The sequence below is a fragment of the Barbatula barbatula genome, assembly GCF_947034865.1.
Source record: "Barbatula barbatula genome assembly, chromosome: 11".
NCBI classification, from domain to species: Eukaryota; Metazoa; Chordata; class Actinopteri; order Cypriniformes; family Nemacheilidae; genus Barbatula; species Barbatula barbatula.
In genome coordinates this window covers 20977570-21003113 of record NC_136774.1, presented here as the reverse complement: position 1 = coordinate 21003113, position 25544 = coordinate 20977570, and the positions used below count along the sequence as shown (strand labels likewise).

Genomic DNA, 25544 nt, shown 5'->3' with positions numbered 1-25544 from the left:
TCACTTTTAAATTAAATATGATATCTGGTGTAAAATTAGACCTTTAAGCTCAGACTGTTCAAAGAAACACCTTTCCCCGGGTTGCTCCGGTTACTGAGCATGCGCGTTTTAACAGGCACGTGGGATACAGGTACCTCTACTGGGCACGCGCATTTTAATTCCCCATAACTTTTTGTCACGCTGAAAACTGTTGATTGATATTTTTTATTATTGTAAGATATTAGGTTAGTTGAAGGCCTTCGCTAACGTACTTTCTTGTAATTATACGGCGAGATTTTGCACCACTTCCGGTTGTAGCTGTATCTCTTCTAGCAACGACGCTCTCTGCGGTCCCTCCCCCTGAGAATCGTCATCTTTAATGATTGGTTCTTTTTGCTAGGAGGTGGGACTTCCATTGCTGAGCGTTGCGTATTTTACCAACCCAGAGCGCAACGCGTCATCATCTGTAAACCACGCCCACCGGGGGAAAACAATCCAAACCTCTCCATTGACTTTCTATTGGGGGATGCTGCCTCCTTATCATTTCTGACTTATATAAAAAACAGAACGATGTTTAAAAACTGCTATTTGACAAGATTGACATTGAACAAGCTAAAAAAACAAAACTACGTATTTAGAAGCTGTCTACCCCCAAAAACGAGCCAAAAGGGGAGCACAACGTGTCACATTGTCATTTTTTTACTAAACAAGGGTGTTTTGGTATATAACATGAGAAAATGTTTACTGGACACTTATCCCAAAATCTACTCATCCTTCTGGTCTTATTGCTTGTATCCACTTTTGTCTTTTTCAAGTCTGGCTTTTACGGTTCTGTATCTTATAAAGACGTAGTTCTAGGGGTTTAAGCTTGTTTACTGTACACCTTGTAAGACACCAGATTTTAGACATTGTTCTGTTTTTTTGTCTAAAGTCAGACATGGCGCAGTTTCTTGCAATAGAAAGTCAGTGGAATTTAGTTTAATTTGACCTTTTTTCCAATTATGAAACGTGATTCTTAATTTAAATCGTGAATAAAGAACAAATATTTCACTCAATACTTCAACCAGTTAAACGTAACATTGGCACTAGTGTTTATGCATTCTTTGAACACATAAACCTTAATTTTTAAATAAACATTAGTCAATGTTTATCAAAACTTCAACTTTGACATCTCAAATTATGTTTGTTTACATTGCCTTTGGTTGAGAAAAAAACAACACTTATTGAAAGCATGTTTGTGCAGGTAGCACAGATAACCATTTAATATATGTTAGAGTAGAGGGTCTGTGATTAATATCTGACACTGCAATGCAGTGGCGAATGTTGAATTAAAACAATCATCAAACTTATGAAGTGACTTAAATTAGTAGGAAACAAACTTAAAAACACATGCAAAGGCCGCAAGTGGGTCATATGTGACAAACTTTATCATACAACAGAAAGGAGAGGATGAGTGTCTCATTTATAAAGTATCATTCACAATAGATTTACAAATATAACAACAGATCTTTTAAAAGAAAAAGCATGTTAAATCAGACAAAAACAAAGACCTATTTAAATCTGTACAAGTGTCTTCTTTGACACCCAGTGATTTCCCCCAGGAGGAGAAAAATCTTGTCGATGACAACTTTACCACCCAAAATGTTTCCAAGTTCTTACAGTATATACAATGGATGAGAACAAAGAAATTATCTGAAAACCGTCAGATCCAGCAGTATCTGATCTTTTACAGACCAGGTCGTAAGGAAGACTAAATTTCTTCTCAGAAGCCAAATCTCTCAGTTTCCAAATTTTCTTCATGTTACTTTATATGCATCAAATTCTCAGCATCTACTTTTAAGCGTTTGCGTTTCGGCTGTATGAAGTCGTTGTCAGACTCCTCTGCGTCCTCCTCGTCGTCATTGGCTGGCGGCTCCTTCTCCGTGACTACCGGGAACGTTTGGTCGGGAAAAATCTCTAGCAGCTTTTCTTCCAAATACATACTGATGGCTTTTCCAGCTTCTGCCACTTCTGAGTCGGCCTAGAAGTGAAAGGAAAGGGGAAAGATTGTGGAAACGTGAGGAAAGATGAGAGGAATGCAGGTCCAGGTGAACAGGGAGGGATGAAGAGGTGAAGGGAGAAGATATCACAGAAAGGGTTAAAACTCCATCTAGGCACTTTGGGCGGCAGCGCAGCCCATCTGTGTGGTGTACGAAACATCTTACCTGAACATTACTCTGTTTGTCCTCATCATAAACCTGGATTATTCGAGACATCTAAAAAGACCAATGAAAGCACAAAAAAAATACGAAAGAAAAGGGGGAAGAAAGATTTTATACCATCAACGAAGTGAGGTGATAACCTCACCTATATATAAAAATGTCCAAGGAGCACAATGTCGTGTTACAATACATGCCATTTAGTTAAAGGGCATAAGAAAACAGACTGTCTATCATAGGGAAAAAGAAAACGACTAAAAGGTCCTGCTTTGCCAATAAGGCCAAATGATCTTCATTTGTCTATAACAATGATCAAAACTTCAATCAGATTATGATTTCTAAAGTGTCTACGTTAGCATATTGTGGCCACTATGGTGACTCAAAAGAAGATAAGCATCTGATGTGGTTTAAAGCAGATATGAGGGAAGGTTGAACAAAATGGGAAACAAAAAAGGGCCCTGTTGCACAACCTAATGCGTTAATAAAAGAACAAAACAATTTCTATACATTTCCTGATAACATGATGTTAACATAATGTGCATAACTTAAAGGGGTCAAATGCCGCGAAAACGTGTTTTTCTGTGTCTTTGGTGTGTTGTAAGCTTCCCATGCATGTATTAGTAAGTGTCGGCACAAAAGATGCATTCTATCAAATGCTCACCCAGACCTGCCTGAAACGCCTCGTGTAACCACATCCCCACAAATCTACATTAGTTTGTAATTCAACCATGACCGCCCAAATGTATACGCAAGTAAGGAGGGTATACCTAACAGTAAAATTGCTTTGGAACCTGTTGTTCCAAATATGAGGTGCTAAAGCATTCGACCAATCACTACGCACTGGTTAACTGGCCAATCACAGCACACCTTGGTGTTCAGCGCGATGAGCTTTGTAAAAAAACGCGCACGTTTCAGAGAGGCAGGGCAAAGAGGAGATGCAAACATGCACGGTATGTGGAATATACAGCGTTTTTGAACCTTAAATCGTGTTTACACATTACATTAGATCTAAAACAAACGATAATATTCGTTTAAGCCGTGTCATATGACCCCTTTAAAATAAATGTAGGCATTTTGTGAACGACTGCAAAACTGACAATTCACATCATGCATTATTCCTTTGAGAAGAAGTAAACATTTACAGAATCCGTCATAGAGCGTGCAATGTTTAAATACAGATCGATTTCATTCCGTTCAAATCCTCACAGTGTGTTAGTCCATAAACACAAATTTAACATCTAAAACAAACCACTGATCAATGCTTTCAGCCTCACTGAAACCAATTCGCTGCAGTAGTTAGTATTGATTTATCATGGTGAAAAAGTGTAAACACGTGCAATTTGTTTCACATTCTTGCTGTGTTGCTTTGGTGTATATATTCTTGAAAACCCTTCTCATGCAAAGAACAACACACCCCAACCCAGGTGAAAGACATGCCCCAGACTCACCTCATTGTATGTGGCACAATTGCTAAAAACCAGACGCACGTCAGACACAAACTCTTTGGGGCTCTTGTAATGCAGAGGATGCTTCTGCTGCAGTTTCAGCTTCACCAGGTTTAAGTCCATTGGCTGCTTTATTATTTTATAGTAATTGGGTACCTAGAGGAAAAACGAGGCTTCAGCATTAAATGTTGTTTACGAGAAGTTGAATTTGTTATATCTAAACGTGAATTGCCCTACTAAAGGCATTAAGGTCTTAAAGCATGCTGCCTTGGAATATTTTTGGAACGGAACAATCGAGTACAACCCGAAAAAATATAGAAAACAAAGAAAAAACAAAAAGTGCACGAGAGCCAATTAGGGGCGTATGTAAAACAAATCTCAATGAGATTAGCGTTCATTATTCTGTTACTGCGCATTAGCCCGATGCATTGTTGCATTCGCTCAATGATGTAATTACGTAGCAATCACACTGCAGTCATGAGAAGTAACCCCCGGGCTCAATATGTATTTAAAAATGTATGAATACATTCTCGGCAGTAGAACATGTGAGCCATGTTGCAGTTTAAATATTTATTTGATGCGATACCATTAACATTCAGCAATTACAAATGACAGACGAGAGATGATCCGATTAAACACCAGAGAAGCAGCCTTGGCTTTTAGGATTGCTTCATCGTAAATGACTACATTCCTGAGAAATGAGGAAACTGTGGGCACACCGGAGACTCACCGTTGAAGGAACAGGCTCCTGAAACTCCACGCTGAGCTCATGACAGAACACAAACAACAGCAGGCGCTCACACCGCTACAAAACAGATGCAGAAGAGAGAAGAAACATAAAATCTTCACATCTCATAACAAAAACTAAAGAATCGTGTTGGAAAAAAGGGAATGTAGCCGATCGCGTGAATAAATGTGATCGGAAATCACGCGATCCTACTTCGTGTGGTTATACATTGAAGCATAGTATAGCACAATACGTATGAAGAAAATGTATTTAAGCAACTGAATAAATAAATCGTCCCTGGAGGATTACTGAGCAAAAGTGCTGTAGACGTGCTAAAATACAGAGGTACACCTTCATATAAATGCGCCTTATTGTAAATGCAGTCGTAACGCAAGCCCTCGAGAACTGACATTTGGCCTCTTTATATTGTTGGCATCTATTAAAAAGCTGCACACACTGAAAATATATAAACAAAATAGCACTGCCTCTAGTTACTCAAATGTCATGGAACAGCTATTGTAAATTAAATATTTATTGCTTTGTTTCCAGTACTATAGTTTTAATACGGAGTATTGCAGACATGACATGTGTGGAAACCACGGAGGGGAATTAGCAGTTTAGCTCTACCGGTTCCATCACGCTAGTCTGTGGGTTTTGTGAATGGGTTTTTTGGCAAATTGCCTAAAATAGGGTCTGTGGTTGACAAAACCTTTAAATATGTCCACTTTTCAATCTATGACATGAAACACACCGGATATAACCCACTCGGGATTTTCAAAGCTTTATTGTGTCTTCAAAACACGGTTGCTAACAAGTTGCTAAATGTGACATCATACTACAGCGCATATAAATCTCATAAATAAACCAGCATGGACACAAATCTCAAAAAAAGTGGATGGGGATTAATTCACGGAGTAACTACTTAACAGCAAACAAGTTTTTAATAAATTTTGGTTGATATCAAGCGACAGTGGTGAAGTCTGTTTACAGCCTCGCATAGCTTTTTACCTCTGGCGATTGTATTTAGGCTTCAAAAGTAATTTTATGTTGATTTGTAAAGATTATCTTGATAGACAAAATGTGTTTGTATCAAATAGTTTTGTAATTCACAGAGTTTATTTTGTACGATCTTCCAAGTCAAATGGGAAAAATGCAGAAGCTTTTGGTCAAGGGAACCAGTGCGGCACTAACTTCTGGTTGGCCTACAAAAATGTGGTCTTCTTTTATTGTGCAATGTGCATAGTGTCACAACAAATTTCCTGTTCAAGTGATCTTACTAAATATCTTGGTGTGAAGCTCAGCAACTGTGGTGTTTCTCAGTCTGACTCACCCGTTGATCTTCTGAGCTCATTGCCGTTTCACTCTTGTCTTTCTTACTGGGTGGGCAGTCGTCACAGTTGTACTCGATCTCTGGGTTTGTAAGATTTCTACAGAACGTGCACATCCAGTCTCCACTACAGCACAGAAAAAACAGAGTATTTAAGATGTTTTGCAATGGGTTGTGTTTTGCATTAAAGACAATGGTTAAAGGGAAAATTCATCCAAAAACATGCATTCTTTTATAATTGACTCGTACTCATGTCAAATCAAACCTGTAGGACTTTCCTCTGCACAACACAAAATAAGATATTTTAAAGAACATTGGTAACCAAACAACATTGAACCCCATTGACATTCAATGTATGGCCACAAAACCAATTTCTCAATAAATCTTCCTTTCTGTTCCCCAGAAGAAAGAGTCCTATACAGGTTTTGAATGACATCACAGTTACGTACCTGGGAGAAGATTTGAGAGTCGGAATGTGGCAGTTGATATGGAAGACTTTCGGACAGCGATCACAGCACAGCAGCTCTCCTCCGTTCTGACACACCGCACACCAGTCCTCATTCGGGTCGTCTTCCTTACTGACGCCCGTCTGGCTGTTAGCGTTAGCCAAGGCACGCTGGGAAGCCGAAGGCCTCACCTGACCTCCGTTCGACTGTGTTCTCCCATTGGTCAGAGGCGTCTGGGAGCTGGGGTTCGTGCACGATGAGAGCCGTTCGATCTGTGGTTCCGATTTGACGTTCTCACCCAGTGTCCTTAACACGTCCTGGACTGAACCCGTGGATACGGATGCAAGAATGGGGAGCGGTGAAGTCACGCCACCTTCTGGACTGCTCATCTGGTTTGAGGAAGAAGAATAAACAGAAGACATTGAGAAAGATTAAAATATACAACAGATGTTCGAAACCTCATAGACAGTGGAGATTCACATGCGATCAACATTATTTCGGCAATATATCGTGTGAAATGCTGCTGCAAATGCAACAATTTAAAAGTTTTTTATAAGGAAAATATGAAATGGGGTTCCCACCCCGTGATTCTTTTCTTGTTTTTTCTAATTATTCATCAGTCGAAGACAAAGGTTCTCAAGCTTTATGACTCCAAGGCCCCCCATTGTATTCAAAGGGCCCCCTCACACTCACAAAAACTCATAATGTCTATTTTCGATCTTAAAATTAACATTCATTTTTTTATATTTCAATGCTCATTTTACTACTTTTAAATTATTAGTCATTCTGAAGTCACCCCTGGAAGTCAGCGGGGACCCCCCTTTGTTGGTCCTAGCTCCCCCTCTGGTCTAAGAGATCTTGCAAATTAAATATTATATATAAGCTGTGCATAACTACTTTAAATATCTACATTTGCTTTGAAAATTTTCAGTTTTAGTTTGTGTAGTTTTATGACGTTCAGCCTTAAATATCATAAAAAAATCTTGTTTTTATTTTACATTTATTCATTAGACAGACGCTTTTATTCAAAACGACTTACAGTTGAGGAAAACAACAAGCAATTCATCTAAATGAGCCAACACAAGAGCAAGTAATACACAATATTTTCTCCATGACCGTGTAAACCCTATGGAAAGAAAAAAATTGAATGAAACAAAGCAGTAAAATACCATGCAAGCACTCCGTCCCCCATCTTTGCTTTGTTCTGTTTTGACGTTTGTTCCAGAAAAGCTACACTCTTCCTCCGCTCCGGGTTCCTGTTTGACCTTTACTTGCTCCACGGCCGTGTTCCCCGTAACAGGTCTGCCAGCTGACCCACAACTACAACACACACCATAACAATCTTTCATGCAATGTCTCAACAATAATCGATGATACAGCATCAAAATACATTGGCAAATATTATTCCAGTCAAAACATTTCACACACATTGTGGTTAAGGTTTTCTTCGAGCGGAATACATCCTGTTTAACTCCCCTTGAATAGACGTACCCAAATGTTTCATAAGACAATCAATAAGATATAAAAATGACGTTACTCTTTAAAAGCCCATATACTGTAACCCTGGGAAGTAAAAAAGCATTTAATTCTGACCTGCCCCGACTGCCCGTGCTTGATGTGCTGGATGGACGAGCTGGCGTGTGAGAATTAGATAGACCTAAAGAAACAGAGCAAAACATAGAGACTATTAAAACTATTACGAATTAAAACTCATTCCTGTAATAATCCCTATTCTTCAAGAATAAAGGCTGAAGAGGCTGAAATACCTGATGATCCTGGAGAATGTGTCGAAGGTGCGGGTGATGGATTTAAAGTGCTGATGGGACCAGCAGAAGGATATGAACTAGCAGATATATATCGACTGAGGAGGTTGTCCAGCATACTCGAACCGGCATCTTCAAGCTAGAAAAAAAGGAATGAGGTCATTTGTAGACAACTTCACTACTTTTGCTTGGATTTCATATTACTGCAATTAATATAAAATATGACTTTGTTATGTTGCTTTCATATTATATCTGTTATTAAAAAATAAAAAAGTCAGATTCAAGAGCTGAAATCCATTTTGTTTAGTTACCTTAGCTGTCTTAAACATGATTACATTTAGGACCTTGATTAAATTTAGACCCAACAGTTATTATTTTTAGAGCATTTATTACATTTAGGACCAAACTGAATTACAGCTGGGTGCTTTATTATATTTACAACCAAACTTAATTATATCTAGGTACTTTATTACATTTACATCCAATTACATTAAGCCCTAGTGATTATATCCTCTGGGGAATTTGATCTCGTAACCGTTGGGTTTCTAGCCCACATCTTTATCCAGTAAGGTTCACCACAGCATCCAAGCAGGAGTTAGGTTACCTGGATGGGAGGAATGTCGGGGAGGCAGGGCAGGTTTTCAGGGTTGGTGACCGATGGTATGAGCTCGATGGGGGCTATGACAGGGCTGGTGGGTCCTCTGTGAACGTGGGCATTGGCCATACTAGCACTGGTAGGACTGGTGGGGTTGGCAGCGCTAACATTGTGCAGTGATTGCACAGGGAATGGCCCTGCATGCCCTGGGTTTGAATGCTATGAGGAAACAAAAGTTAAAGAACAGGAAAAGTCGTTTCATTCCTGGTTAATCTTGTTTGTTTAGATGTAGAAACGACTAAAGTATAGTGTGCCTTTATCTTATTTCCAAGAAAATAAATCAAAAACAAAACAAACACTACCGCATAATCGTATCGATGGACAAGGACAAAACACATGTCAGGGTGAAGGGTAAAGGAGGGTCAAACTTAAAAAAATTTTTTTTTAATGTGACATATTTTCTCTGCTTGCTCTGGTTTTCTCTGACTTGCGGTTGAGATTCCATGCGATCCTTCAAAACAATATTTTCAATATGGGGGCTAAATATGTCACCTTAGATATTTTCCATTCTAGTATCGTCTATTTTTATCATTTTAAACTTGACCAAATCTAACAGCAAAATCCAAGACCATTTCTATCACTGCTTATCATACCTCTTCAGCACCGATGAATGAGAGAAACAATTTGGTGCATGTTGTCATGTGTCCAGCAGGCTTTTTTGTACTGACCTGTCTCTGAAGTTGCATCATGGGATACGGCTGGCCGTTGAGTCTGGGCTGCCCTAAAGGCATGCGGTTCTGTCCAGACACAAAGCGTATGTGATGAGGTGGATACATGTGGGCGGTACCATTACCTCCGGCTCTCTGAAGGGCCTGCATACTGATGAGCCTCGGGGGCTGAAAGAGAGAGAGAGAGAGAGAGAGAGAGATAGAGAGGGAGTGAGAGAGGGAGGAAGGATTAGAATCACAACTTCAGCCTGCTTCTTAAACACACATCTCAATGAAATGTTCCATCTGCCACACGATAAGATGTCAACGGGCTGACCAACAGACAAGTCCAGATGCACTTTAAAATTGAAACCTGTCCGAAATAAAACATTTAGTAGGGCCGTATTGATGTTTAACCTACCGGCTGCTGTATCATCTGCGTTGGTCCTCCCTGTCTGGGATGCTGGGACATCTGCGAGGCAATGCGCATCTGCTGCTGTATCTGTTGCTGATGTTGTTGCTGTTGCTGATGTTGTTGCTGTTGCTGATGTTGTTGCTGCTGTTGTTGCTGCTGCTGCTGCTGCTGCTGCTGCTGTTGATGATGTTGCTGTTGATGATGTTGTTTCTGAGCCATTGCAGCTTGTTGCATGTGTTGCAGCCGCAGCTGTGCGAGGTTGATCTGACCCGAGTGCTTTCCGGGATGGTTGTGACTGGGCGAGATCTGTTGACCGACCATCATGTTGGGTGGAGGAGCGCTATGCGGCACTTTTTCAATAACCAGATTGCCTAAGAGAAACAGACAAGGACGTTTTAGCGTGACTCAGATAAAACGAGTGAAGGCCTGTTTACACCAAGATGAAACTGAGAGGAAGGAAAAAGGTAAAACTACTGAAACATGATCATGGCTTCTTGATGTTTTTCCAAAACAAAAATCTGGCCTTGGTGTAAACGTCCTTCTAAGTGTACTGAAAAACAGTTTCAGCTGATAGTTGAGTCAATACCGAGGTTAACCACATTCTTGGCCCAGAAGGTGGGGTCGCAGAAGAAGCGGACTGCTCCATTGGTCTGAGGTACTGCATCCATACGGGCCTTCATAACGAAACGCAGCTGGTACGTTATCTACAGCAGTAACAAAAAACAAACAAATGTAAGGACACAAACAAAAAAAGTGCACAAATATTTAAGACCGTAGGTGATGTTTTAAAGCAACTGATGTCTGAAACAGAACAGTTATAGGATGTCCATTTTTAAATTAAAAAAAGCCTTGAAACAACACAACCAGCTCAAAAAATGTATCACAACACTAAGCAACAAGACCTAAAGATCCTTTAAATTATTTTCTATTTTTATAAAAGCATTGTAAATGCAGAATTAAATAAAAATGACAATCACAAATGAACAAATAAGTCAGTGAATTTTGTTTTAAATGTTTTGTTTAAGTAGGTAAATCGCTGCTGTCTTTCTGAAACCTTGTATCTCCATATTACGTGATTTACATTTTTGCCAAAAATCATTATTATTAGTCACCTTTTATGGGTTTTGCACATATTTAACCATTAAAAAGACCAAGTATTTAGACATTTACAAAGTGCATTGTTTTCTTTTTCCATTTCCTGAAAAACAGCTCATCTGGGCATCCGAGGAAATACAAATATACAAGCATTTTGAAAGTGGAATCAGTGCCTCATGGGACTGCACGGGTTCATCTGCAGCAGTTTCTGTTTCCATGGTAACGGCATTTTTGTCATTTTGAGTGAATAAGAAATGTCCTATCAGAATTATGGGTAAGGAATCACACTGACTTCTGGCTTGTACAGAAGCACATACCATTGCTTAAACCTCAGAGGTCATGGGCGGTTAATTTTGTAATTCCTCTAAGAAGAATTAAAGTGGATTTTTGCTTTCCAGGACCCCTTTGTTTGGCGCGACAGCTACAAAATATTAACAAGATAGGTTTTGTGTTGAGGCTGACCAGTCTCTTGCTGTAGAGCAGGGCTGTGCTGCTTCCGTTGCTGATGGCCCAGTTGGTGAAGTTGAGCACGTGGATGATCTGCTGGGCCAGAAAACCGATGTCCCGCTGCTGGCTGAGCAGCTTAATGCTTCTCTCTTTGGTCACACTCTTCATACGGAGAATGAAGAACATAAGCAAATTAGGTTTTTCATAATGATGACACACGTTATCAGAGTCAAAATCCAACCAAAACAAAATCAGTAAAGTGTCACATGAAGAAAAGACATCTTGCGTTGCTCACGATCACAGAGTATGTTTATATATGCATATATAAGGCGGGTAACCCAAAGTTTACTTCAAGCTTTACCGCAGAATGTGACATCACAGACAGGGGTTGATTCATCAATGGGACTGAAGCTCAAAAGTGTGAACCGAGGCTAAATTGGGGTCGTAACTGGCGTGTTGTCTGTTGCTTTTCTGGTTCAGAGACGGCTTTTTTCATTTTTAAGTTTGACTACTCAAACCTCACAGTCAAAATCTTGACATCACTGTCTGTAAATGAATGCCTTTAATCTTTACGCGACGGTTCTGCTTCAATTCACACAATCAGTAACACTTCCCCCCACAGCCATTTACAAGATCTATGATGTGCGTGATAAAGGTCACACGACGTGTGGGCTAACATGACCCTGTCTACACCAGGTTTAAACATCTCCATCGTCAGCAAGGTTTACACCTGGTATAAATATCAAGGGCAAACGAGATAGAGTCGCAGTCAACACGACAGGTGATAAGATACATCAGAATGCATCAGTGGAATGTGGTCACTTCTAGTGCTGCATGATTATCATATTGAAATCACGATGTCAGGCTATGCGATTACATGACGGCAAAATGTTGCGATTATATTAAAGAAACAAGTGCATTCGTGGACGTAACAAGACATCCATTCTAAAAAATATATGCCCCATTTTCTATGCGAGCAAACAAACAGAGTCGTCTTGTGTGGCGGTGGCGCGTGTGCTTGGTCACGTGACTTGCGGGGCGCAGGTGTGGAGACGGGAGAAATGGATGCAGAGCAGACCGACACTGAACAGAAAAAATGCTACCTCTGTTATTTGGCAATATTTTGGTTTCAGGATATCAGACACTGAGCGGAGAGGTACTGTGCAGAATTAGCTAAACTAAAGTTGTAAATAAAGTACTAAATATAATGTTCTAGAAAGCGGTAACAACAAAGATTATACAGGCTTAGGTTTTACAGAGTGAACCACACATTTATATCCAGTTTCTTTTTCAAAAGAGTTCATACAAGTGTATGCTACAATCTGCTTAAATGTCCGTTTGTTGGGATTATTTTCCTAAAAAAATTTACATACGTATTTATGTTATATTTGTTTAATTTACATGTACTGTTGAGCATATATATATTTTTAAGTTAATTTAATTCAGTAATGCAAAGATGTTACTGTTATTTAATTTCAATTTGAAAACTTTGTGCCATTCTAGTTCTTTTGCTAGTTTGAATAGTATATCTCAGTTGAGAAACGTCAATGAAGTTTGATGGTTTTTTTTATTGTATGCATACGTACCTCCAACTGCTGCAGCAGAGACTTGCCCTTCTTGTTGATTTCATTGATGAGAGTAAATACTGCTATCTTTATTTCATGTTCAACCTTCTTGTGCGTCTCGGCGACTTCTTTGATTCTATGGGATAAACGTAAACATGCAATTTTATGCTTTCAACAGAGAGGGCGATAAAGACTCCAAAGTTACAGATTAAACTGTAGCTGTAAAGATTAAGTAGATTTTAAAAAAAGTATTTTGCTATAAGGCCCTTTTTAGCATTAAGAAAGCTGATGGTACAGATGGTAACCATACCTGCTCTGCACCTCCGACAAAGAGAATTCCACAAAGTTTCTCTTTTCCAGCAACTTGGACATGAACGTTTCAATGATGCCTTTTTGGTTCTCGAAGGCTTCCTCTAGAAACTGGTACCTGCACATCAAAATTGAGAATGAAAAAAAAACCATCACAAAACTGTTCGAACTAAACACGACAGCTCTTACAGACATGACGAAATGAGGTTTGGCTCACCTGTGCTCTTTATGCTCCAACAGCTGACAGTCTCTGCAGGTCAAAGTGTCACACGTCTCGCAAAAGAGTTTAAGAGCCTCTTGTTTATGCACCGGACAAAAGACGGGCCTTTGACCTGACGTCCCGACCGACTCTACACAAAACACACAACCACCATGTGAAATTCATCTCTTCCTTCTCGTACCTCCCCCTTTTGATTCTCTCACCATATGACTGCCATATGTTTTCAAGCACCCTCTGCCAAACTCAAATGCAATGAGTGCGTTAGCTTTAATGAAAACAGCCGAAAGAGCGAACTCTGCCTGTTGCCATAGCAACCGCACTACGATTCAGCAGCCTGCCAAAATGCGTATAACAGATACTCCATACCGTCACAGAAACACCCAAACTACAGCAGGCTTGCCAGACCAGAGTTTATCTTTTACTATAACTAAATTGACCGTATCGTAACGGCCTTGCAAATGTGAGCAACTCAAATGAAAAGGAATTAGTTGTAAACCAAACGGCTTTTAGAGCACGTACCAGAAGACACTTCCTCTTTTTTGCGTATTTTATGGTCCTTGGTGAACTTGACCCGTTGATGCGCCTCGATGCAGGTCTTACAAAGCCACTCGCCGCATTCAACGCAGAATCCGACAGCGCTGGCGTTATCCTCGCAACTGGTGCAGACCTGTCACAGAGAAAATTTAGGACGATGTCTCTTTAAAACTGTGTTTCCAGAATTGATTTATTGGCCCAACATCAAAAGAACACAGTGAATGCAATCCAGCTGATAAAAGCAATGTATAAATTTAGGAGCGTGGAGCTTAGAATTGATTAGTTTCCCTGGATTTGACTTAAAAGCATTTTTCATAACGATTTCCATTTAATTGTATTCAGTAACTTTTTTCGTGCATTTCTAAGACACTTTTCTAAACTTGATTTTCAAGATCAATCGAGTTGAAACAGCAGGAATTTTAATTGATCCCTCGAGAAAAGAATGACTCATCACACCCCATGTCAAATTTACATTTATGCATTTGTCAGACTGTTTTATCCAAAGTGACTTATGGTGAAATTACTCTATACATTTATTCAGTTTGTGCGTTCACTGGGCATCAAACCCATCACTTATGATTTGTAGATGAAGCTGAAGCAGACCTGTGTTGAGTTCTCCGTTGAAGCGTTTGTGGCTTCTGAAGTATCCTTGACAAAGTAATTATCAACCATGTCGGTCTGTTTGTACTCCTGATGGCACACTGTGCATCGCATGACGTTCACTGGAAAATGCAAACACATGATTCGATACATTTGTAATGCAGTTAAAATCTCAGTTTTTACGGCAAATGTTGAATTAATAAGGTTGGGATTTTGCCAGGAGTAATAAACACTAAATAATTTAAACTCCAGACGTGGTCACACATGCTTTTTCGATCTAGACGCAGACCGGAAACACAAGCTCCTGTTAAAAATGCTTCATTTCACAGTGCGCCAAAAGTCACGTTTGGTGAACTCTGGCCTGCAAATTCAAGTCACGTGACGCCATGTGAACACACCATTGTGTGACCTTTTCAGTTGGAGGAAACATTATAATAATCCAATTTTGCACCATACAGCTATAAAATGCCAACATCCAACCGTTTTTTTATGAACAGCTTTTCTGCTCACATGCAAGGCTCTGCACCTTCTGAAAGTCCAGTGTGACCACAGTATGATCTAATGAATGAAAATAAACAACCAGAGAATAAAAACTACAAACGACAAGAGCTTGAAAACTGGCCACTTCCATATTTTGGTCAATTAATAATTCACAAGGTTTAGCATAACATTATTGCAAACAACTGCAATAACAGTCTGTTATTGAGTGCATCACAAATAATTCGGACTTTTATCAAATACTGTGAATGGATAGGCCCCTCCCCCATGTGTCACCCCTCCCCACTTCAAATTCCAAACAGCCCGTCAACCCCGCCCCCGCATAACACAGTCCAGCTCCAACCAGTTCAGCCCGGTTTACGCAAGTTTGAATCGAATCATACTGCTTCCAGCTGGTTTTCCTCTAAGCCCCAGGTGCAAACCTCGACGACGATTGGCTGCCAGGCGCAGCTGGAGAATCACACTGCACTAAACCCACTGCATGTCACAGCTGATTACTCTCGACTGATATTAACTGGAAGCAGTGATGCATCGTCTGTGACACGTGCGCTCGATAACACGTCACACGCAGTCCTGTAAAGCAGTCGAAATGACTGTTATTATTTTAGATGACTGATATGAACCACTGTCTTACGCGTCAAACATTCATTTCAATGATTTGTAACAGGTCCTTAAAAACACCAGACATTTAACAAGTTAACCAAACAAGTGTTTTGCGATTCAATCTTGCATGTGAAAAAAAAAACATTTGACAGTAATTTTAAAAAAAATTCTATCCTTTTAAGTTCCCACATCTTTTATTGTTTACTTGCTGTCCTTTTTCGACGCTGTTTACCACTTAATTTCATCATATTGTGTAATTTTGTGCAGGGCACTGCAACGGTAAAACACGGCAATTTACTTACAGATGTAGTAATAACCTTTCGTCTTTCGTGGGCCACTTATTGCTTCTTTTCCGAAAGAGATAACGTATTTACGAAATGCGCTCTGTAGCGCAGTTTGTCCATCTATGGCTTCTGTAGAAACAACATGACGAACTCTATGCAAGGGGACGCGTGGTGTATGTAAATAGAAATAGCTCCTTCAGAGGTCATTAAAACATAACGCTTCATTATGCAAGGTCTTTATACACCACTGAAGTCGTAGTTATGTATATTATATTCAATTTCGGTCAATAGATCCTCCAAAAAAAATACACACGGCACCTTTAAGGCATTTTTTGATATTCCATATATTCATATAACTTTTTCTTCAATATCCTACAGCGTGTACAAAAGAATTATAAATTCATAAGCAAAACCTTTTATGCTCTCAATATAATGTGAGAAAAGAATTTGCTTGTAAAAAGTACACATTTCTGCATTCAGCGGATGTGTTTATCTAAAGCATCAAGGCTTTCAGGCAATGTATATGTTTTACAAGAAGATGCGTGGCTTGTGCTCTTGGGATGCCTACGCTGCTAGCATGAGTTAGAGGAAAATACATGACACTGAAAATGTTCGGCCATTTATCAATGCTTAAGCAATATAAGGAACAGAAAAACATAATTTAATGACTAACTTCTTTGCATATTAATATTAACAACAACAAAGAGATTTCGGCTAATCCTTATAAAGCAAGAACTCACAGGATCTCAACACTGAGGCTGGGACGAATGCCGACTTCACGCGTGCTTTGAATAATTTATGGAACGCCTGTTACTAAATCCACATGTTACTTTCGGGTTGAAGTGGGAATTATCGAATTTCCAAGAGCACGTGGATGCAGCATAATTCACCAGGTCTGTGTGATGAACTTTTCACTTTGACAGATAGCAAATATTCTGCAGGTCAAATATTGATTTGATGACATTAGGTCAAAAAAAGAGATTTTGAAACAGTAAAGAAACTTTATTATTAAGTGCTTGCGTGCTTTTAAAGGGATACTTCACCCAAAAATGAAAATTCCGTCATCATTTAATCACCTTCGAGTTGTTCCAAATCTGTATAAAAAGACAGACAGATGTTGCCCCCCATTGACTCCCATAGTAAGAAAAAAATACAAATAGAAGTCAAAAGTACCCCAGAACAGTTGACATTCTTCGAAATTTCTTCTTTTGAGTTCAACAAAAAGTATTAGCGTACCTGAGCTCACAGAGTAAAAACCAAATGAAGCCTTCAAACACTGAATTATTCTTGTTGTATAAATATAATGCTTACTTTTTAGAAATCGCAATGTAATGCTATAGCTGACAAACCAGTTCATTCCACCAAAGTTGAAACATCTCATTTCACTTCCATTCCACCAACAATGACACAAAACAGACTGTGACCATGTTGTGTGACAACACTCCAGCAGGCCCGTGTTTGGATCCCGCCGTGCATCACAAATACAAAACCACTGCTACGGGGTCCTGCAGAAAGTCTCTAATCTTACCCAACAGTATTTTGGGATAAGCACAACACAGAAAGCTTTGTCAAAGCCATTGTGTACATTAGGCATGGGCCGAATACCGGTTTAAAAGAGTGAAGGTTTCAGAACCGCTAAAATGTTCTGTGATACCGTTTCTAAGGTGTTTACAGGAAAATAAATCATGAAATTCAATGTTTGATATTTATGTCTAATATATATGTCTAATATATAAGAATTTTGTAATTTAAATGCTTTATTTTTATAGACACACTATATGTTGGTTTAAAATGACATGTCCACTTGAAAAGTTTTTTTTTCTACACCCAGACGTTTGGAATAAACACATTTAAGTGTTGTAACAGCAATACCGTATTACTTTTGATAAAGGTTATTATACGGCCAGAATCTCACACCGGCCAATGCCTGGTGTACATCCAGAAAAACGCAGACGTCACAGACCAAGACCCCAAGACTTGGGCGATTCGATTACTGCCCACTTCTATGGCACTTAGATGGTGCCAAAACAGCAGGACCACCTGTCTGATGAAAAGATGCCCGTGTTCACCTGCATAAACAGGATCACTGTGTGTGCCCTTCCTAGAAAGCATCTGGTAGGACTGGTGTGTTTGTAATAAGCAAGAGCCCTTAAAAATCAATTTGAGTGACACCTGTCACATAAACTGGTCCGGGTCTTCTACATACAGAGAGAACCGGCTGATGGTGTTTGCTCGACATCAGATGCTTCCAGGCGTCATACAGCTGGAACAGTAGATAAGCATCACTGCATGGAGAATAACAACCGAGCAACCTCACATTTTTGTAACTGCACGTTCACATCGCTTTTATGCAAAAAATAAAACTGACAGTGCATTCACGCCACACAGCATTTAATCTGTATGAGTTGCCAGAGGCTCGAACCCGTGACTTAACGTTGCTAACTTGGGTCGCACGTGCACTAGTCTTGACCATAACCGAATCATTGGCTAACGTTTACTAAAGAGAAGCGTTTCAGTTCCTTATTTACACTTACCAATGTGAGTGTCCTGCCCGTGAGGCCCCTGAACCGGCACCGTGATCTTGCGCTCCGGCTGCGGGATGCATTTTAAGCAGAAGGAGTGCAGACATGGAAGCAGCTTGGGATCACAGTCGCGGTTCTGGAGACTGTGTTTACATACAACGCACGTATCCAGGAGGTTTAACGGGGCGGCAGGGGTTGATGAAGTGGAGGATGATGATGACGATGCCGGTGGAGGAGGAGGCGACATCTCGGTGTTGAGAGCGGGTGACGCGCTGGGGTTGTCCGAGGAGGACGACCGCGGCGGCGGCTCGCTGCTCTCAACATTCTGGGTCCCGTCCGAAGCTCCGCCGCCGTCGCTGGATGTCGTCGGCGCTTGGGAAGCCGTTTCTGGGGATTTCACCACGTCTTCTCCGTCCTTCGTGTCCGCTTCGATTAAAATGACTGCGTCCTGGTCCTTCGTGCCGCCGTCACCGTTATCTTCTCCTCCCGAAGCCCCTACCTCCATGTTAGCGGAGCTCTGTGTACAATCATGGCCTTTGTTGTCCGCCATTTTTGCTCCTCTTTGAACCGCCTGACGCTCGACGCGCACAGAAAATCCGACGGCTCTGACGTCATCCCGTCGCTTTCTCGATCGTCACAGATAAAAACATCGACCCGTTTTTTTCACAAAAGAATACTAAATATATATAATATAATTGATATATATATATATATATATCATATATTATATGATATATATATATTTAGTATTCTTTTGTATATTTTTTGTAATATTTTACATTCCGTACATTTAGGTCCATAAATATTTGGACAGAGACAATTTTTATTTTATTATAGCTGTGTACCTAAATGTATTCGAGTTACATTTATATAAATATTGTCTTAAAGTGCATTCACTAAGCTTTATTAAGAGTGTATTCACATCCAGATTAGATTGAATATGTAGCTCCCCCTATTTCAAGGGACCAAAAGTAATTGGACAGCTGTTATAATTAAAGAATTTTGTTAACACTTTACAATAAGGTGATATTTATTAACAATTGGTTAATGCATTAGCTAATATGAACTAACAATGAACAATATTAATACAGCATTTATTAATGTTAGTTCATGTTACTTTCAGCAGTTACTAATACATTATTAAAAACAAAAGTTGTCACTGTTAACATTAGTTAAGTTACCATGATCTAACATGAGTAACTGTATTAACATGAACTAACATTAACAAGGAATAATAAATGCTTTATTGTTAGCTAATGCATTTACTCATGTTAACTAATAGCACCTTATTGTGAAATGTTACCAGAATTTCATCATAAATGAAGCATGTTAAAGTTCTGGAGTTGATCCTACGTGCGGTGGGTGCATTCGGAAGCTGTTGCTGCATGTGATTATGCTTTTCAGGGAGACCTCCATGCAAGTGAAACATACCATAGTTAGTTTTCAAAAACACAACAAATCCATCAGAAAGATCCCACTGGCCGGTCTAGCTTGGCCCGCCGCCTCTGCAGCCTTCGCCAGGGAAGTGAGACTGTGGATGATTATGTGGAGAGGTTCCTGGACATCGCAGGACAGGGCGTCTTCGGGGAGGAGGAGCTGGCGGTGCTGTTTAACACCGGTCTCAGAGAGCCACTCTCTCGATCGGAGATGAGGGCGATGAGGCCGTTGGACTTCGACGCTGTGTGGGATGCCGCCACAGGTCGTTCGTGGTCCACGACCTCATCGAACTCCTTTGACTCATCTCCGCTGGTTGCGATACCAGAGAGTGGTCCTCTGCAGATCAGGAATGTGGGCATCCCCACGCACCACTCCCCAACCTCTGCGGCCTCTCCACAACCGCCCAGTCTCACTGGCAAGCGAGGGAGACGGGAATCCTGGGGGTCCTCGGTTGAGACCTCCAATCCCGAGCCGCTCATCCCATTCTCTTCATTCCTGCAGCCGGCCTCCAGGCGGGGGGCTCGGCTGAAGAAGAGGCAACGGAGGGCGGCTCGGAGGGCGGCTCGAAGGGTGGTCCCGTCGAGCCCGGTGGTCCCGTCAATCCCGGTGGTCCCGTCAAGTCCGGTGGTCCCGGTGGTCCCGTCAAGTCCGGGGGTCCCGTCAAGTCCGGTGGTCCCGGTGGTCCCGTCAAGTCCGGTGGTCCCGGTGGTCCCGTCAAGTCCGGTGGTCCCGGTGGTCCCGTCAAGTCCGGTGGTCCCGGTGGGCTTCCAGCCGGTGTCTCAGCCGTCCTTCCAACCGGCCTTCCAGCCGGTGTCTCAGCCGGCCTTCCAACCGGCCTTCCAACCGGCCTTCCAACCGGCCTTCCAGCCGGTCTTCCAGCCGGTGTCTCAGCCGGCCTTCCAGCCGGTGTCTCAGCCGGCCTTCCAACCGGCCTTCCAGCCGGTGTCTCAGCCGGCCTTCCAACCGGCCTTCCAGTCGGTGTCTCAGCCGGCCTTCCACTCGGCCTTCCACTCGGCCTTCCACTCGGCCTTCCAGCCGGCCTTCCAGCCGGCCTTCCAGCCGGCCTTCCAGCAGGTCTTTCAGCAGGCCTTTCAGCCGGTGTCACAGCAGGGGACTCCTAGAGCCTCTATGACTCCCCCTAAGACTGTTCCACCCAATCCATGCCCTTTTGGACTGCCCCCTAGGCACTCTTTGCCTCCACCCCCCCTCCCTTGTTTGTTATTTTTATTGTCTCACCCCAACCCTTCTGTTATTATTTCTTGTATGCCCCTAGTCATGTTTGCTATGTTCTGTTGGTTTATGTCTGTTACCCAGTCTGTCTTGTCTTGTTAGTTGCTCCCTTGGTGAACGCCAGGAGTCGTTCATTAAGGGGGGGATTCTGTCATGATTCTGCCTTCTCTTGTCTTGGTTTTCTGGTCTAGAGGCAGAATCATGACGGACCCACGTGTTTTATGTGGAGAGAAACATATTATTGTCAATCAGGACATAATATGCGTTCTCTCCTGTCTCGTCATTTGGCCCCGCCCCTCTCGTTTCTAGTATAGCTTTCCTCCTGTGTCTCATTACCCACACCTGCCCATCGTTATCTCCTTTGTTAGTCTCCCTATATATATACCCTCTTGTTTATTGTCTTGTTGCTCGTTCGTTGTAAATGTTTCCTTGCGTGTACCTGTACCTTGGCTCGTGTTCATGTTCCCTGGCTCGTGTTCATGTTCCCTTGTAGTTTGAAGTCTTTACTTTCTGTTTTTGTATTGTGCCTCCGTTCAGTTTTCCCCCCATTGTGGGTGTATTATTTGTAATTTGCAGTTTTATTTAGTATTAAACTCTTTTACCCCGTATTGCTGCCTGCGCTTGGGTTCTCTCTACCTGTCCCGTGACAGTAGAAGAGAAAAGTGGTGGATGATGACATTATCCTCTCCATGATGAAGAAAAACCCCTTCACATCGTCCAGACAAGTGAAGATTTAATCCAGATGCTTCTGTCTTCTGTTACATCACCAAAAAAACTCTAGTGACTCGGTGCTTTAGGAAGCCATTCATGGAAGTTGAATCACATTGCCTGAACAATGAGATATTCCAAGCCTTCTGCATGATTCCTGTTAGTCTTATGCAGGTTTTACCTACGTATTAGTTTTATCTTTCCAAAAAAGCTTTTTTCAGAGTTAATTCGGCTATTTTAGAAATCGAATCTACCAATCCTATTCTTGAGGCGTTTGCACCTTGTTGTGAACCCTCTGTAGTTGTCCTTATCTTATCTTTATTGTTTATTCAATGACATCTTTACCTCTTGTCTGGATGCTGTGAAGGGGCTTTTCTTTATCATGGAGAAGATAATGCAATCACCCACCCTGTTATCTTATATGGACATCCAGGATTTTTTTTTTGATGCTTAGCTCACCGTTGTGTTGTTTTCTTCTCAGAATTTACCAAATTGTTGATTTGGCCGCTGTTCCTGGAATCTTTCTGATGGATTTGTGTTTGAAATCTTACTATGGTCTGTTTCAGTTGCATGGAGATCTCCTTGAACCTCATGATGTGGGTTCACAACAGCTGCCAAAGGCAAACGCCACACATAGAATCAACTCCAGACCTTTAACATGTGTAATTAATGAAGAAATTATTTAACCGAAAGAACCATTCCTGTCCATAAAACAGCTTTTGATTCAACTGTCCAATTACTTTTGGTCCCTTGAAAAAGCCAAGGGGGAGCTACATAATAAAGAGCTGTAATTCCTAAACCCTTCAGCTAATTTGGATGTGAATACGTTCTAAATAAAGAGAGTGTGTACACTAAGACAATGTATATTATTATAATATATAAACAAACTTCACAAGCACAACAAAACTTGACAAAAGCATGCAAAGCCACAAAAATGTAAATGATTTTGGATGCATACAGAGCTATGATAATTTGAAGTGTGCAACCAACCCTGCAATAAAAATACATTTGACATTAAAACGAAATGTTAGAACTGTAAAACCAAGTGATAATCCAAATTCACCAAAAATTTGTATTTGTGGATTCGGTCAGACACGCTTTCATTTGCTACTGTAACATAAGAACCTAAAAGAATAGCTTGAGCTCAAGACAGAAAATGTGCAGAAGCTTTTTGGCACAGGATGGTTCAATGACAATATATGCCTGTAAATGTTGACTGGATAAACATGTTGTTAAGAGAGGAATTGAACCAGGCAATATATAATTTCAGCCTTTTATTGTATATTTAAAAAAGTAATACAAACCGAGTGGACCAATAGTAACAACAAGTTATCGTACATAAAGACAACACAAATCATTATAATCAACAGAACTTTTCCAAGACGGTGATGTCCAGTGTTTATTATTGGTGCACCAGCATTATTGTCTGTTTCCTTGTGTAAACAGCTCTTTTGTCACGAGACAAAATCAATTACAAAAAAAACTTTGTAAGAGTGATCATTTGCTAGCCCGAGATAAGTTGAAGTCCACACAGTTTGAAGATGGTGTTGAACTGGTTTTGATATTTAAAAGTCCTGCCGAATATTCTCTTTGTTCTCATCGCCCTGTGACTGCTTCGTCTGTGCAATTTCATTCTCCAAATGTACAATGGCTCGCTCGATCTCGTAGTTCTTACTGACAAGAGACACCCAGCTGCAAAACAAAGCAAAAACAGTTGTATTTTGATTGAATTTAACTTCCCTCATGGCAGATACTGAAAATGCACTGAATGCTGTACTGACTTTGACTCTAGTTCTCGAAGTTTGGTTCCTCCAGCGAGCTGGTCATTTTTGCGCTGCCAGTTCAGGTCCTGTATTTGTTTCCTTAAATCAAGTAATAATTAGACAAGAAATCATATTCAAACATTTCAACCAAAGTCAGCTGTGCATTTTTTAATGCTCCTGTGACCACGTGTGACTAAATTTCTGACTCAAGATACATCTGATGTGAATTGTAATTTAATCTTTTGTGTCCTTATTTGATTCACTTATTCTTTCTATAGCTGTCCAGTAAAATTTGGGGACAATGGACAGCACGTCTAACAGCAAGTTTTTACGAGTAGAATTAACACTAATGCTACACGGTTGTGCGTTTTCAACTACTTGTAAAACCTTAAGTTACATTGAGATTTTATCACTATCCGCTTCTGATCTCACAACCCAAAACACAAGTTGTACACAGGGCTAAAGTCAATTGTACTGAATTACACAAAGGTTACTTACCTAACCTTCTGCAGTTCCTTTTGTGCATTTTCAATCATTACAGCCAAGTTACTGTTTCATGGTAAAAGAATAATTTATTAGCATAAAATCCAACAAATGCACAAATAAATCTACAAGCAACGTCATGTCCTATGCACTCTTACTGCATGTACAAGTACAAATGGTAAATAAACAATACATTTCTGATTCATAATAAATGTTTGCAAATAGTCAAATGTCTCACAGGTCAATCTTTACTTTTGCCAGCAAAGGGTCAAATCATAAATTGTTTCCCTTTCGTCTGTTCACTTACTCATTAAACACCTTCCACGCATTGGTCCCATACTGGGCCATGAGGTCAAGATTCTCAATACGCACTGCCTGGTGCTCAAGCTGGGCCATAGAGTTATTGACGCTGTCCTGCCATGCCGTGATGTCATTCTTCTGCCCAGATGATGGAGCAGGAAGCTCATACCTTTAGGGGTGATATAAAAACTCTTTTAGGGCATAATTTGATACGTTTCGACTTGACATGCAAGTGCATATTTCTTCTCCTGGACAACCTTTAAATGTAGAACAAATTATTCCCGTCCCTTTAAATGACATTCATTTCAGTAAAGCCCTGTAAATAAAATGTAAGATCAATCTTTACCTTTTCATACTGAGCAGCTCCATGGGTTGGCGGGCCGCGAGTCTCTCAAACTCATTTTTCATAATCTCTGTCTAATGAAAAGAAGAAACATAATAAAACCCATATATTCAGTCAAAACGATTCACATACTTAAAAATATATTTTTAAAAAGGTTAATATGAACTTGTTTCTGAAACAAAACAATGTCTATTGTTCATAAATAGTAAAATATGTGGGAGTTTGACATGGAAGGCATGACGGGATTCTTCGCTCACTAATAATTGACAAAGATTATAGTTTGAATATGTAGATGATATGAAAACACAGCAGATATTGTCAGTTTTGTACCTCAAACGCTGAAAAATCCGGTGTGGGCATGTAACTCAGGTAATTCTTGGTTGGTCTGTATCGCCTTGTCTCTTCCTCCACCAGTGCAGCTGCCTAAGAGAAAGTGAATAAAAAACCGAAGAAACCACCTTTTAACAAACACATCAGTACATAAACAACACGATTACGTTGTTACTAAATAAGAGTAGTACATAAAAGTAACAAAAGAGTAGCAAAACAGCTTCGTTAATGGACGAAGAAGAACTCAACCACCAGTTTGCGGTCCGACTGATAGCTGGTCAAATAGTCTTTATTCGTTGATTTAAGTACACTGAACGCAAATTAAAAATATAGTCTGTTCACTTACGGCTTCTCTGACTCCAGGAGCATCATATCCCTGGTCGAAATACGGCAGAGCATCTACAAACACATCACCTGCGACCGAAGACGGACCTGCCATCCTTTCCTTTCAGAAACAAACGCACGCGCGCACGCCAGCTCTGACTCTGCTGTATGTTCAATGACCGGCGCGTGAACACCAGCGCCGTCTTGCGTTCTGGAGAAGATTTCCACGGCGGTCTCCCAGTGCATTACAGCACGAGTTGCATGTTAATTTTGTAAAATTATAAACACGTATTCACAGTTATCAATATATTATTTATGTATTCAGCAATAATTTTAATTATAATTTA

At 40.6% G+C, this 25544-nt stretch overlaps 2 protein-coding genes across 3 annotated transcripts; both read right to left on the bottom strand.

Moving 5' to 3' along the window:
* Positions 1–1041: 1041 nt before the first annotated feature.
* Positions 1042–18889, bottom strand: trim33 (tripartite motif containing 33). 2 transcript variants are annotated; one of them, XM_079467318.1, is made up of 20 exons: positions 18292–18889; positions 14376–14494; positions 13758–13905; positions 13236–13368; positions 13020–13136; positions 12731–12845; positions 11160–11306; positions 10189–10306; positions 9609–9973; positions 9209–9376; positions 8490–8699; positions 7889–8024; positions 7716–7779; positions 7292–7442; positions 6126–6511; positions 5680–5803; positions 4353–4427; positions 3626–3778; positions 2184–2234; positions 1042–1999 (listed from the first exon to the last, which is right to left on the bottom strand). In XM_079467318.1, the coding sequence occupies exons 1-20, from the start codon at positions 18827–18829 to the stop codon at positions 1781–1783; spliced, it is 3537 nt and encodes a 1178-aa protein (XP_079323444.1). In that variant the 5' UTR covers positions 18830–18889; the 3' UTR covers positions 1042–1780. The 2 variants fall into 2 exon arrangements, with proteins under 2 accessions (XP_079323444.1, XP_079323445.1); XM_079467319.1 differs by lacking the exon at positions 2184–2234 and having other exon boundaries at positions 1205–1999; positions 18292–18880.
* A 4011-nt stretch (positions 18890–22900) lies between these two features.
* Positions 22901–25451, bottom strand: bcas2 (BCAS2 pre-mRNA processing factor). The gene is made up of 7 exons (XM_079467362.1): positions 25220–25451; positions 24874–24966; positions 24547–24617; positions 24208–24369; positions 23916–23966; positions 23436–23516; positions 22901–23346 (listed from the first exon to the last, which is right to left on the bottom strand). The coding sequence occupies exons 1-7, from the start codon at positions 25310–25312 to the stop codon at positions 23220–23222; spliced, it is 678 nt and encodes a 225-aa protein (XP_079323488.1). The 5' UTR covers positions 25313–25451; the 3' UTR covers positions 22901–23219.
* Between the last annotated feature and the right edge of the window lie 93 nt (positions 25452–25544).

What these genes read in the sequence shown, in the direction of transcription:
- trim33 (XM_079467318.1), bottom strand. Translation starts at nt 18,829, where the DNA reads ATGGCGGACAACAAAGGCCATGATTGTACACAGAGCTCCGCTAACATG. An exon ending in CGGGCAGGACACTCACATTG is followed by an intron (nt 14,495 to 18,291) that starts GTAAGTGTAAAT and finishes TGCATTTTCCAG; the next exon opens with TGAACGTCATGCGATGCACA. An exon ending in ACATTCTCCAGGATCATCAG is followed by an intron (nt 7,780 to 7,888) that starts GTATTTCAGCCT and finishes CTGTTTCTTTAG; the next exon opens with GTCTATCTAATTCTCACACG.
- bcas2 (XM_079467362.1), bottom strand. Translation starts at nt 25,312, where the DNA reads ATGGCAGGTCCGTCTTCGGTCGCAGGTGATGTGTTTGTAGATGCTCTG. An exon ending in GAGCTGCTCAGTATGAAAAG is followed by an intron (nt 24,370 to 24,546) that starts GTAAAGATTGAT and finishes TCACCCCTAAAG; the next exon opens with GTATGAGCTTCCTGCTCCAT. An exon ending in CTTCGAGAACTAGAGTCAAA is followed by an intron (nt 23,347 to 23,435) that starts GTCAGTACAGCA and finishes TTTGTTTTGCAG; the next exon opens with CTGGGTGTCTCTTGTCAGTA.